At 33.1% G+C, this 15,638-nt stretch overlaps 1 protein-coding gene across 1 annotated transcript; it reads right to left on the bottom strand.

Annotated features, from left to right (window-relative positions):
• Nucleotides 1-12,020: 12,020 nt before the first annotated feature.
• Nucleotides 12,021-12,965, bottom strand: LOC123656622. Its single transcript, XM_045592289.1, has one exon. The coding sequence runs from the start codon at nt 12,963-12,965 to the stop codon at nt 12,021-12,023; it is 945 nt and encodes a 314-aa protein (XP_045448245.1).
• Nucleotides 12,966-15,638: the final 2,673 nt, after the last annotated feature.

Genomic DNA, 15,638 nt, shown 5'->3' with positions numbered 1-15,638 from the left:
CATAGTTATGTAAAGTGCATTTATTTTGTAGGCATGTATTTATGAGTTAGGTGCTTATTCAAGCATAATTGCGTCTGTCCTCAAACAAAAAAAAAAACGACTTCAATTTTCATCGACGGCTGAGAATAAGAACTCCACCAACGTAGTTTAGTAGTAAGTTTGTGTTGTGTCTGGGGACTTCAAGCATCGATGTGATGCAAGATCACCTAGAACGTGTTGCAGTATGAAGAAGATGTTTACAACAAAAAAAACAGTAGAATTGAAAACCTCTTTTTGAAGTTGATCAGATGGTATGGTGACCAGAGCTCCTGGGGGGTAATTGGGTATAGGGTCGGCAACGCGCTTGCGATGCTTCTGGTGTTGCAGGCGTCTATAAGCTACGGTAATCTCTTACCATCAGGAGAGCCGTACGCTTGTTTGCCGAACTAGTGATATAAAAAAAAGTTGATTAATAACAAAATACTACACAAACAAATATTACACAAAAAATTCAATTCTTGGTTACAGTAGTCTTTGATTTACACTAAAATATCAATAGTGTTAACCTAAATCCTTTTGTCTGTTTGTGCAAGTTTTTGTGATACGTGTGCTTGTCGTCGTGTGCTTTCCTACGGTTTGGCAGTAGCGTCACGTACGACGAGACTTCTAATGTACCTACATGGTTTTCTTTGGTATTTTCTATTTTTTATTCGTACTCCGTTCACTTTTCTCACTGTCCCTGAGTTTCATGAGAATTTATTTATTTTCTTATGAGTATATCACTGGTTATTATCGGTTGGGCGATGTGTGAAAGCATTGCATGCATTCGGTGGAAAAGGATTCACATAAACGATATTATTTTCGTAATCAATATCGAATTTAATTTTTTGGTGTCAGTAAATATTTTCAAAACATAAATTTTAAAAGTATGTATGTAATTATGGAAAAAATAGTGGATTAATGACAAAAATATGCCTTTAATCTTTTAGAAACCTATATATATAAATATATACATCTAGAAAAAACCTTCTTATTGGAATTCGGCATTAATTATGATTTAATACCTCTAAACATTAGTTGACCGTCGCCGAATATGAATAATGAATCAAAGGATTAAGTGGAATTAGAGGCTCTACAAGGATTCTAAAAGGAGGGGAATTGGTATCCAACTTTTTTATTTACCATAACGTTGCTATAAATATATATTATACAACAATTTTGTGCAGCTTCATAAGAATCAATTAGGTACTTATGATCTGTTTCAATAATGTTGTTTTGTTGTCAAATGTATATAATATTTTAACCAGTTCTTACAAAATACAGTAAAGTAAGTAATAAAATTAGTTTTAGTTTCAAAGTTTGTTATTGGATGTTGGAAAAACGCAATATTAGAAAAAAAAAAACGAATGAGAAGTGAAGATGACGTATGACGTATGACGATGACGATAAGCTTTCGGCGATCGTCGAGCGAGTGATGAGATAAAACGATAAACATGGTTAGGTAGGTATATTCTTAGGTTATTTCTAATTAAAAAAATTGAAAATTAGGAAAATCACTCGTACATACTACTACTTTTGTTATTTGTGTGATCAAATTTAGCATTTCTATTGCATAACTTTAAAAAAGTTTAAAAAAATACATTTTAAATAATGGAACGTTGTGACCATTTTTTGAAATAAATATTATATAGTGTTGGTATTTGGTTAAAGAACTGAGGAAAACTGATCATCAATCAATGAACAGAAATATTGTACTCCTGCCTGAAAACCAATATAATAAATAATAAGAATATATGTTAGTAGTTGGCGAAAATTTGTTTCGTAAACGAAACAAATTATTATACTTTATTATATATAAATAATATTGTCGGAACCTTCGGCGTTCGAGATTGATTCACCAACAATCTACACACCCTAAAACTACTTTTTACCGTTTTTGCTTTTTCTGATAAGTTCATATGTAATACTAGCTTTTATCGCGGCTTCGCCTGCGATGGGCAATAAAAGATAGGAATTAACAAACATACTTTTAGATACTTCGATACGTTTAAAATAAATATTTCAATGGGTATTCAATTATTAAAATCTTAATTTTTGTAAAACCAGTGACACTGACATTACAAAATATTACTACTACCAATTTACTTAAATAAATATACTGTATTTTTATAGACCGCCATTTTTTTTTCTTAAATAAATAAATTACAAAAACTGAAATCGTTAGATCTTTGCCTATACGTTCGTAAATAAGTAGCCAAGGCGAAAGTTGCGCCCGTAACGTTTTTTCTCTATCTCTCAGTAACTACGCGTTTTTCCGGGATGAAAAGTAGCCTATGTCCATTTGGTATCCTCAAGCTATGTGCATACCAAATTTCATGGCGATTGGTTAAGCCGTTAAGCCGTAAAAGTGAAACAAACAAACAAACGAATAAACTCACTTTCACATTTATAATATTTGTATGGATAGAATGGAGGATACATTGATAGTTAATTATCTTCATTAAAATTTGTAAACAATTTATAGGTGTATTATGTATGGATTACTTTATACAGTGTACATATTGTAGAACTATTTCTAACTGTTTTTGATATTTTCTTTGCTTAAAAAATTAATTCTCACATGATTAGAACATTAACAATACATATTATAAGTACACCTTTTTTATGATCAAATATATATTTATTTTGTTACATCATACGCTCGGCTCGTACTGAAAGCGGTTTCTTCAAATCAATCTCATTCCAACCATAAGCCCCGAGTCGTCAAATCGTCACGTGTAACGTGAATTACATAACATATTATATATGTACAATTGTACATATATCTGTAGTATTGACAGATGGAGCGGATATTGAGATGTGGCTCCGGATATTAACATTCGTACATAGCATATATGGTTTATGTAATATACGTGACATTAATCTATGATGCGGCTATATTTAAATGTCGCTTAATCAGTAATTCGAAAATTATATTACAGATTTAAGATTAGAGGTGAAAAATTTGAATATTGAACATCTAACAATGCCTGATTTATTCTGAGATTTTTGATTACGTTTATAATAATCATATTATGCGTAAAATGGTTTATAATTTTTTTGTCGTTGTATTACGAATACATCCACGAAACAATTTCCAAGCATATGTAAGATTTCTTTGAAATTGGTTTTTTTAAGGATGAAACTTGAAATGTTGGTAAAGAAAAAGTTGTATTCGTACTCTGACATTTTATAGCCAAATATTGAACACAAATAAATATGTATGTATGTGAATTAAATTATGTCAAGAAATCTCATGTATTAAAAACAAATTTATATCAAACGCGCCAGTCTATATGATGTGTTTGCCTCAAGCGTCATTCATATCATAAACAGTTGATGGAAAAATAAATTTTGAGAATATATGAAGTTGAAGAACGACTGATAACGATATTTGACATCACTTCCTCGGAGACCTCATTTTGCTGATTTATGAAGCCGCAAACCACTGGATGTGTGCCCTATTAGTTGACTTAGCCATGTAACATGAATATATTTTATCTGTATAACCTTTTATGTATTTTTATTGACGCCGCGTTGGCGCAACGGTCACAGCATTGGTTTGTGGCTGTTGCGCTGGCGGTTGCGGGTGCGATCCCCGCATATAACAAACGTTTGTATTGGCCATACAGATGTTTGCCGTGGTCTGGGTGTTTGTGCAGTCCTTGTGGGTCTCCCCACCGCTCCTCGGAGAGCACGTTAAGCCGTCGATTCCGGTTGTTATCATGTATACCTGATAGCAATCATTACTCATAGTAGGGAATATATTCGCTAACCCGCATTGGAGCAGCGTGGTGGATTAAGCTCTGATCCTTCTCCTACATGGAGAAAGAGGTCGGAGTATGCCCAACAGTGGGATATTATAGGCTGAAGCGTAACCTTTTATTATTGTAGTTTAATTGTCCTAAAATCATGATAGAAATCGTTACTGTAGTTAGTAGTATGTATATTTTCTTTGTGTTAATAGTCGCAACTTCGATCCCTACAAATATTTATATAGGCCATACACACGTTTGTTATGACAGAGGTTTCACATCCTACGGGGGGCCGTTGAACGTGAATCGTTTATTCATATGATTTGTCAACTTGAAGTGGATCAGTGGGACCGAATACACTCCAACCTTTTTCCTATGTAACAGTCGAGGTCATTGTTCAGCAATCGTAATTAAATTATATATTTCATTGAGGTACCCAGCAAGAAATATCCCGCTTAAAATCTGAAGCAGCACAACTGGGAAGTACCTCAACCTTAAAGAAGATCATAGCTAAACAGCACTGCTAATAAGTAGTGTTTTGTTCTATGATGTGTAAGGTAGCCATAGCTCCTGGGGTGGGTTAGAATATAGGGTCACATTGCGTTACGTCAAGTGTTCCAGGCATCCGTAGGCCACGGTTACTGTTTATGATTAGGTAAGCAAGGCGCTTGTTGGTCACCAGTATCGCAAAAAAACAATTAAAACAACAAAAAATAATATAAAATAGATGAGGAATACTAGATACTAGAGAAAGCTCTTTACATATCCTTTTTCAGTCCATATATGACATGGTAGTGTTGCCGTTTCATAATATTAAACTTAATAACAAAGAAAATCATAAGATACAATTGAAATGGTAAGTTTGCGTTTTCTTGTTAATGAAGCGAATGAAACCCACCCTTTAAATAAACCGTGGAAAAGGCTCAGGGGCTATTAACAGGGTGACAATCTTGTACGGTTCCCCGTCTGAATGATAATATTTTTCTTTTATTTCCAACGGTCTACGCTTCTCACTAATTAGATTATGCCACTCAATTGTGCAGACGGTTATTATTTTTTAACTTGCCTTATGAAAAATGTATGAACGGTGAGTTGTGGAAGTGGTAGCCCTATTCAATTCAAATAAAATACGATTTTATTAACGTCCTTTTACATCACTATTTACTTTTGTTTTAAATTATATTTTAAACTCGTAATTTAAGTCTTAATTTGTACTAAGCCTGTAAATTTTAATGAGATAAATTTACATAAAAGACGAGATAAGCAGACGTGAGATACAGAGGTGTAATATAACTACGACTAGGTTTTTTTACAATTATATGATGAATTATAGTAAACGAGTCCATGAGCAAAGGTGTGTGCGTTTGCGTATACGTATGCATACGTACACGTGAGTGCGTATGCATACGTATACGCAATACTTGTGTGTGCGACTGTGCGATTGTGCGCTCTAGGTGCGTGTGTACGTACATGTATGAGTGTAATATCAAGCCAATAGGTGAAGGTAGCTATCCATTTTTGGCTTTCTTAAGCATCACTTTAAAATATAAATATTGAAAAATCGTTCATGTCACAAAAATCCGTTGATTAATAATGAATTTACCTCCAGTGATTTCAACGTCAGTGAAAAATAAGTGAATTAAGTTCTTCATTTTTTATAAAAATGTTAGTTATGATACTTATTTTGTTAAAAATGTATTCAAACAAATATTCATTATGATCAAAAAAATTTAACGCAGAGGGAATTTAAATAATGTATTTGTGATTTTTTCTAAATTTTCCCTTTCAAATAACACTGTAGCCGTGCGGATCCGGTGAACTAAATCATTGTGTGATTCATCGCTATTTTACATAGAGTATTCAAAATTTGTAACAGTACCTACCTTGTACAATAATTGTTAATTATTAACTTATAATAGTGAGCAAAGTAAGTAAGTAGTAAGGAGTCTGGCATTTACTTTAAAATTTCATATCTATTACTGAAACTAAAGGATAATTGGAAATAATTTAATATATCATACTATATTATCATATTCACACAATTTAACTCACTGTCTCTATCCGAAACTTCACATCCGTAATGTTTCTGAGCCACGATGCTAATACAATACTATGTCGAAAAAAAAAACATACGACTAGAACTTTAAAAAAATGTTACAAATATTTAACCAAATAATAAGTCGACAGATAGAGTGAAACTCGTGAAAAAAGTAGACGCAAAGTTCTACGATTATTAAATGAATGGAGCATTACATGGAAAACGAAAATGAACAATCTAGCATCTCACTCAGGACGTCTTGTTCGAAATTTAACTGTTAGTGAGTAAAACGAATCGTTTTGGACTGAAAGACCTCGGTTTGATTGATGAAAAAATGAAGAAGCTGAAAAATCATTCCCACAGCTACGTTTGTAGCTCTAATAGTAGTTGCTTAAAAAATAGTAGTTGCTTAAATAATAGTTTTGAATTTGTTTTGAAAAAATTAGTACAAAAAATATTTCATTAATATTTGCTGTTTTTTTTCGTTTTATTAATGATCTACTTATGTTGGAATGAAAAAAGAATTAGATTATTATCGATGATCGATTGAAAATGACACCGGATTATTATTTTCCCTTTATAGAAATCACTACAAGCCTTCTTGTTAGACACTGCATAGTGAAAACCTATAGCCAGACACTTCCAAAATTTTGTAACTTACGCCATAGTATAAAAAACTTAATTTCATATATGTTACTAAGGTAGTTATTACAAGATATTTCCTCAGTAGCCAGACAGTTTCTATAGTTGTAACCCCTGTCCAGACAAACATTGAGCTGTGAGTGTGAGAGCGAAGCAATATACCTGTGAATAACAAATAACTAGGTGCGATGTAATATAGATATATGTAGGTACGATTAAAAAATATAGTTCATTTTATAAGTTGCACTCAACATAAAAAGATGGTCACCAAACTTACTGCTCTTCATTGTACAATATCCATTAGAATAAAGTTTATTACATCACCGACGTTTTATAATGGTCAAAAACAGTCCGCTGCATGTCACAAAATAATCACAAGCTCATATTTCAATCTTTTTTTTTAATACTTATAATATTAGGTTAGTGAAAAAGTTTCTTCGTATTTTATATAGAAATACAAATTAAGATTTTACAATATTTATGTATATTAATTATAATACCGATGATCTACGTAAGATGCCGGTGTAGGCTGGATGAGTATTGCGGAAAATCGGGATGTTTCGCGTGAACTTGGGGAGGCCTATGTCCAGCAGTGGTCTGCAATAGGGTGAACTGACTGACTGACTGACTAAATTATAATATATATGTAGCATTTTTTTGGATCCGTGATTTAATCGTTCGACCAGTGATCAATCTTTTCAAAAATGGTTCGATATCATTACGTCTTAAGTGAGAATCGCAATGAGTAAACGGTCCATTAGGTTTCTTTCAGTGAGTTCATGAGACACCCATATATCGAGTTTGTTCTATAGCCAGCCTTATTCAAATGGACAAAAACTATTTTATGGTTAATTCTAAGATCTTTTATCTATATCGTAATTACTCAAATATCAATCTAGCTCCGCTTTTTGAAAAATGTCGTCACGTTTTTCCGTAACTAGGCGACCAGAGCAAAATACACCTTTAACATCAAAATTTCCAGAATGAGAACGTTTAAACCGATTTTGTGCTAGTCACAACATTGCATTACGTCCATAAACGTCACAATTTTTTTTGCGGCGTGAGGCGCATTTTTTCCTTTTTTAAAGAAAAACTAAAATGTACTGAATTTTTCGTTGGATTCACTCATTTTGGCGATGAAAAAAATAAACTAATGAAAAGTGGCGTGAAACTGTGTTTTTTATATTTTAATTTTAATTTTTTAACCGATTTCAAAAAAGGAGGAAGTTACTCAATCCGACCGTGTACCTATTATTTTATTTTATTTTATTTTATTTTATTTATTCAGAAAAACTTACAGCTATACATAACAAATTAAAAATACAATTAAAAAACTAAAAGCCATTTATAAGTTTTTACAATTAACAACTAAAGAGTGCTGTACTAAATTAAGAGCTTGAGTAAAACAAAACTTAAACTTAGGATGGTTTGAGAACTTAGCTGGATCATTAAACTGCATAGACATTATTAACTATCGGAAGAGAAGTATTCTGTGGTCACCAATCGTCTAATAGAGTAAGGTTTAATGAGAAAAACATCAACGTCACGATGGTCGCGCAAAAAGTCATTAAATCGCGTAGTAGATCTGCAAATAAAGGAATTTCGACGATAATTTGTATGACAAGGTGGGACATAAAATGGGGCAAAATTACGAAGGAACCTACTGGGTACATTAAATTTAATTATGTTGTGCAAGTCTGTGTTATCTATAATATTGTTGATAATTTTATTTAGATATACTAAATCAGAAACATTTCGACGTAATCTCAAGGGAAGAAAGTGGTATTTTTTACATCTGCTTTCATAGTCAACTAAATTATCACCACATTTATACTGCAAGTATCTTAAAAACCGTTTCTGGATACATTCGATTCTATTTACATACGTACTATATGTTGGGTTCCAGATTTCAGAACAATACTCAAGTATACTACGTACGTATGAGCAGTATAGAATTTTTACAGGCTTAAGTGTTCTAAAGTTTTTGCAAGATCTAATAACAAACCCCAAAGCCCTTGAGGCCTTTTTTACGATATATTCGACATGCTCGTTGAATAACAACTTGCAGTCTACAACTACACCTAGGTCTTTAATTTTATTTATATGTACCATTGTTTGATCTTTTAGGGTGTAATTGTATCTAAGAGTGTTTAATTTGCGAGTAAAATTCATGATGTGGCATTTCGAGACATTAAGGTCTAATTTATTAATTTGGCAATAATTGTTGAATCTGTTTAGGTCATCCTGCAGCAATCGACAGTCATCCATTGAAGAAATACGTTTTATTATTTTAGCATCATCAGCATACAATAAGCAAAGAGAATGATGAAAACATGATGATACATCGTTCAGAAATATGGCAAAGAGAAGTGGCCCCAATAATGAGCCTTGCGGCACTCCAGAGGGAACAGACACCCAGGCAGAGACGTAGCCGTTTAAGGCTACTGCCTGGGAGCGATTATTTATATATGAAGAGAACCAACGGAATAGATTTCCGTGTATTCCCGCCATATAGATCTTTTGAAGCAGAATACAGTGGTCAATACGATCAAAAGCCTTACTAAAGTCGGTATATATTATGTCAACCTGTGCACCCGAATCCATTGATGAGCTAACATAGTCATATGTAAGAAGAAGATTAGATGTGGTCGAGCGACCCTTCAAAAAACCATGCTGCTCTGGAATGAACCAAGCCTGAATTGTAGCATAAACCTGTCGATAAACGATATTCTCAAAGATTTTGGCAAAAATGCAAAGTTTCGAGATTGGTCTATAATTTTTTATGTTAGTTTTATCGCCGGTTTTATATATAGGGGTTATAAACGCTGACTTCCACATGTTTGGTACATAGCCTTCATCCAATGATCGTCTAAAAAGCATACTCAAAGGGGTAACAAAGCTTTTAGCACATTTTAAAATCATCAAAGGAGGAATGTCATCGGGGCCGGCACCTTTATTTAAGTTAACGGATTCCAAAAGCTTGAGGAGCTCGTCATTATCAATATGTATGTCTCCAATGTTGTAGTTATTTATTTTCTGCGTCACGGGGTAGGTGAAGTTGGAGTTCGGACTAGACTTAAGAAAGTTAGCTTGGAAATAATTTGAAAACAAATCACAAATTTTGTCACCGGTGGAAGCAGTTTCACTATTATAAGACATGGAGGAAGGAAAAGTGGAAGATGTTTTGCTATTGTACTTTATAAAGGACCAAAAAGCTCTAGGATTAGTTGTTATAGCATCTTCAGTTTTATTTATGTAAGATTCATAACATGAATGTTCAAGAGACTTAGCCCTTTTTCTAAGTAGTGAAAAAGTCATATAGTCGCTTTGGTTCCCATAAAGTTTAAATTTTCGGAAAAATTTGTGTTTTTCTTTTAGTATTTTAATAAGAGCCAAACTGTACCATGGAGGGTAAGAATTCGGCTGGAAAAATTTATGAGGTACATAGGTATTACGAAGATCGTATATTGTGTCATAAAAGTATTTCACAGCGTCATCTAACGACTTGTTGTACAAGCTTTCAGTCCAATTAATAACATTCAAAGAAGTACTAATAGAATTAAAGTCGCCAGCTTTGTAAAAATACTTAAGTCTCTTCTTCGATTTTAAGGAACTTTCAAGGGAGTGTGATAGGCATATACATAGTGATCTGTGATGAGGTATATCGTCAGGTACCAGGGGGTCGTCGCAGGGGCTGATATCAAGTTCACAGTTTGAAAAAACTAAGTCTAAGAATCGATTATTATTGTTACGAACCTGACTACGCTGAATGAGGTCACATTGAGCTAGGGTGTCGATAAAATTTATTTGAGCTCCACTGAGGGATATTCCACTCACTGTGAGGTAGCTTCCTTGTGGGTCCCAGTCTATATGTGGCAAATTAAAATCCCCCATAATAATGAATTCATCATTTGGGCAGGAGTTGATTATGTCAGATAAGTTATTTGAGAAATTTTCTAATTGCACAGAGGAGGAGTTGCCCATGTTCTGTTTACACAAATAAAGAGTACATATATGTATTTTAGCAGAAGATTTACCATTTGTGTAGGGGATAATAGTTACCCATAGATCCTCAGACGTAGAATGCCACTCTGGACGACCGATCATCGCAAAATCACGACGAATACCCAACAAGACACCCCCTCCCAGTGACTGATTAGTTAGAGAATAGTCCCGGTCTCGACGCCATACTGTATAACGGTCATCAAATAATTCCTCGTCACGTACACTTCCCAATAGCCACGTCTCAGTGATCGATATCACGTCATAATTATTAAGTAATACATTCCTTTTAAAACATGAGGTTTTAGTACGTAATCCTCTTGCATTTTGATAAAAAATGCTTATTTTAGAATCCATTTATGAAAAATATACATTAATAATGGAAATAGTAACGGTTAAGTTTATTTTGAAATAATATCTTATTCCAACATAAAAAAATACTAACGCAAGAGGGCATGAAAAAAATTATTATTATAAAAAAACAATTTTAAAATAAAATGTTATGATTAGAATGAAATAAATAAACAAGACGTGTATTATACCAATTGAACTATGCAGGCGTGAATTAATCATATTATATATTAGTAATTCCATATATAATATGTAGTAGCCACCAGACAATAAGCTTAATATAGATATAATATTCAAATAGTATTCTGTAATAATGTTATAATGATTGAACAATGATAAAATGCAGCATCTCATCAAAAAACAGTGATGCGGACTTTTTACTGCTAGTATAATATTAAAATGTTCGCACAAATTGCAATCGACATGATATATTTTACGAATGTATGGATGTAAAGTTATTACTAATGAATAACCACAAACACACATGCATTTATGTGAATAAGTAATATAAACCGTTAATAAATATCTAATACATACACCTAAAATAGTGCAATATTCTGTACAAGACATCATCACATCACCCAATCTCGAATTCATCACATTTATCAAGTAGATATAAAAGATTAACAATATAACTATATCAATTCGCATTACATAGGACCCAGCCATAACACTAAAATACCTCTTAAGAAATATCATTGTGGGTATTTTCTTTACTAACAGTAACATGTAATAATAACATAAACATCGCCCTCTAAAGAGAGTATAAAATAAAATTAAATTTGTGCCAATACGTAATTTGTACTGTGAGTAAAAACTATAGAACATAACAAAATTAAATAAAAACAGCGCATAGTATCGTCTAATATATTGCGGCAACGATATCGTCTCGAGTGGCGGGTAGGTGCAGAACTCAATAGTTGTGAGTCCGTCAATGTTGGCCCGTCGGAGTGACGTAGCGCATGGGATATTAGACAGCAATAACACACGAGTGTAATGACTGAGGGGCGAAAACCGTGTACAAAAGAAATTACTTACGGATGTCAATAGATTAGCAGCGATCCATCTATTCATAACGCTGTGTAAACAATAAGATACAAATTCAACGCCAGCAGTTCTCAAACCAAATAATAAAATAGAAATATAGAGAATTAAAATAATTACGTGATTATGATAACATAAAGTTAGCAATAATTTAAGATACATTTTTTCATTTATTGAGTTATCCTTGCAAGATCTTTTTCGTTTTTTATAAAAAATACAGGCGATGAATCAGTCTTTCTTGCCATTATTTTTGAATGTTTCACCCATATATATTTAAATCCGACCTCCTTCGCACGGGATTTGGCTTTGCCGAGCAAACTTTTATAATGTTGAGTTAGATGGTCATTTATATAGAACGTAGAGGATGAGGAGTAACCGATATCGGATATATTTAGATTACGTTTCCGCGCAACAGCCACCAGGTCTTCTTTCATATAGCGATTATTAAAACAGATTATGATTGGCTTGGCCATATTAGGTGACCGCGTTGGTACGCGGGCGATGTAGTTTATATCCTCTTTCTTAATAGGAAAGTTGACACAATTCCCAATGTTTTGTACCAAGCTATATAGATTTTCATCCTTTTTTTGTGGGATACCCTTAATCTCGACATTATTGGCTCTTGCCCATTGATCTCTCTCTTCCAGTTCGGAGTTCAATCGGGCTATTTCCTTTTGAATAATGGGTATATCGGAGGCAATCTTCTCAACATCTTTAACTTTGGCTTCGAGTGATTGGACTTTATCAAAAAGCTTATCCGTACGCTGATGAGCCATTTCAACCGATTGTTTCAAGTCCGAAAGGTCATCTTTTATAATTTTTAAATCTTGACTCAGGATAGGAAGTGACGCAAGTTGCACCAAAATGTCATTCAACTTCTCCTGCATACTATCCAATTGGTTAGGTATTTGGAGATCTGGGTATGCAATAGAGAGAGCTGGCGAGACTGAGGGACTTGCTTTACATTTTGGACAACGCCAAGTATTTTTTCTTTCGCCCAAACGCCTGAATCCAGCCTCCGTAACTCCAACGCAGCCAAAACCATATTGTTTTTTGCAAATATGGCAAATAGGTCCGTCGGTATGAGACTCGTCACAGATACTACAGTGAAACATTTTGAGAACAACTGGAATTTACGTGGTCAACGACTAGGTGCACTCAGAAAACACAAGCGGTGCCAAGCGATGCTAGGCGATGACTGGACCTATATATATTTTTTAATGTATGTCCGGGGATAACTTCGTCGTCTATTTTATTTATTTATTTATTTTATTTATTTATTTAACAATTTTTTATACGTACAAGATTATACACAATATTTTGTCATGGAGACTCACGTATAATGTCACGTATATGTCTATGAACCGCTTTTGATAAAATTTTTTGGTGGAAAGCAGATATCCTAAGTGTGGTACCATGATAAGGAAACCAGGATAATTATGATGATGGGATCCCAGAGACATCGAGGGAAACCCTCGAAAATCCGCATAACTTTTTACGATTTTGATCATTTTTAATTTAATCGAAAGCCGATATTTATCATATCAGATCACATTAAAATTTCATCGAAATCTGATTACAACTTTTGGAGTAGTCCTTGATAATGCGTATTTGCTTGACTATTTTTTCGTCTACCTACGTTGTATTACTTGTCGATGTAATTGCAGTCGGTTTTTTTTCGCTTGCCAGCAAACACAATTATAAAATGTTACCTTTTTATGGTATCAGAACCAGCCAGTTACAAACCATACAAACCAAAAAGATTTTGTTGCAACTTTTTACTAGAAAATACGAAAATACATTTATCACGACCCTATTATTTAAAATCGAATGTACTTTTTACTGACAATATTAACAGAGTTTATTTTTTACTTAAATAATACACCTAAAAAACTAACGTTAGTTTTGTCACCAAATACGCCGTCCACTGGCACTTATTTTAAACTAACTCTGACTGAATGATTAACCTAGGTATTTTTTTTCTTTATTGATAGCAAACATATTAAGTCATTTTAGGTAAATTTATTAAAAAAAAAATTAATATCATATCTATTATCTATTCAAATAATTATGTGTTTCGGTTTGTCATTCTGTTCTTCCAAAAAAAAAATGTGAATATATTTTGATTTATGTATATTTTTAGGGCACGCTTCGACTCAATAGGTTGATCAAACCGTGCAATTCGTCTTTACATATATAATAGCTATACAGTTAGACTATCTGACTCGGCTCACGTACTGACTACGTACGTATACACATATTTTTGTAAATATATCTTTTATTGTTTTCTTTCACGCAATTCTTACCCTGACACTAACGAACACAAAAAAGATTTATCCAATTTTATGCAGTCGGTCGGAAATTATGAGCGTATACATTTCAGCAATTTATTTCATTTACATAGATAGATATAATATATTTCTCTCTATTTTGACCTACTCGTAAAACACATTTACAAAAACTGCCGGTATTTTTATTCCTAGTTCCGAACATAAGTCATGAGCAGTCATAATGACGGAAAAGGGTTCTAATAAGAGAGCTGGACAAACCTTGGGCGGGGACGATATTTTCTTTTTATTGTCGCACGGAGCGGCCAATTACAACCCCAATTAACTTAATTTGAAGGTAACTGTTGTTACTCGATTAACAGTTCGTTATACAAGCGTGATTATGATTTGGCAATAAATGTTACGCTAACATGACTTCTTGTTAAATGTAAGGTTGGAGAAGTAGGATAAATGAGTAGGACAAGCGTTTTTTCGTTCTGTAATAAGGTCATTTATTATTATTGTCTTTCTTATGTTATAGAGCTGGTTTTTGTTTCGGATAGTGGTGTATAAAAATACGCAAGAAGATTAAGAATAAGAACATAATAAATGTTAGAATAATACTTTTTTAATTTCAAAAGCAGTCCAGAATTAAAATTTCATGCAAAATCAGAATTGCGACACTTTCATAGACTAAGACTTTTACATACAAAATATCAATGAATTTGATGTAAGTGATTTTCCCTCATACTAAAATACATGTTTTTATAGTTGTGATCAAAAGCCTAAGATAAAAGTTTCATGCTTTTAAATCCAAAAATACGGATTTCCATTTTCCATACTACACACTTTAAGGTCCTATTTGACACATTTAAGGTTAGAATTTACACACTGTATGTGTATGTGTGTACTGTATGTGTAAATAAGTATTTATTCATTTTTAATCAGTATCTAGTCCAAAAATAATCATAAAAATTAAATAATTTTATAAAATCTTTCGTCAGCCCTTAGACATTTTTATTGTAGTCCTATCGAAAAATTCGTTCTTGTTGGACTTCCACTCACAATTAACTATCACTCTGCCAATTATAATAATAATATTTATTTATTTCAAATATTTGGTACATAGCAAAAACAATCTGTAACGATAATAACTGCATTAGTACAAAATTGTGTCGCAGTCATTAACTCTTCCAATTTTTTAAGCTTGTAGAACAAAAAATAAAGAAGTTTCATACAAATTTGCTCGAGTTCTTAAACAAGCTTTATCCAGACCTGTAGCAAAATTCGTTCTTGGTAGACGTCTACTAACTATTTACATTTGTGTCGAATTATAAGTATATAACACAAAAAATAAAGGGCTTTTGTGAAAACTCGTGAGGGACCTTAGACCCCTTTAATCTGCTGACTCTATCGAAAAATTCTTTCTTAGTGGACGTCTACTTTCTATAAAATCAAAATCAACTTTATTCAAATAGGCCCCAAGAGTAGGGGGAGTCCCCAAGTGTTTCTAGCTACGTC

This window comes from Melitaea cinxia, chromosome 9, assembly GCF_905220565.1.
Source record: "Melitaea cinxia chromosome 9, ilMelCinx1.1, whole genome shotgun sequence".
Classification (NCBI taxonomy): Eukaryota; Metazoa; Arthropoda; class Insecta; order Lepidoptera; family Nymphalidae; genus Melitaea; species Melitaea cinxia.
Note: the sequence above shows the minus strand (reverse complement) of the source record. Positions and strands in the feature narration are given on the sequence as shown.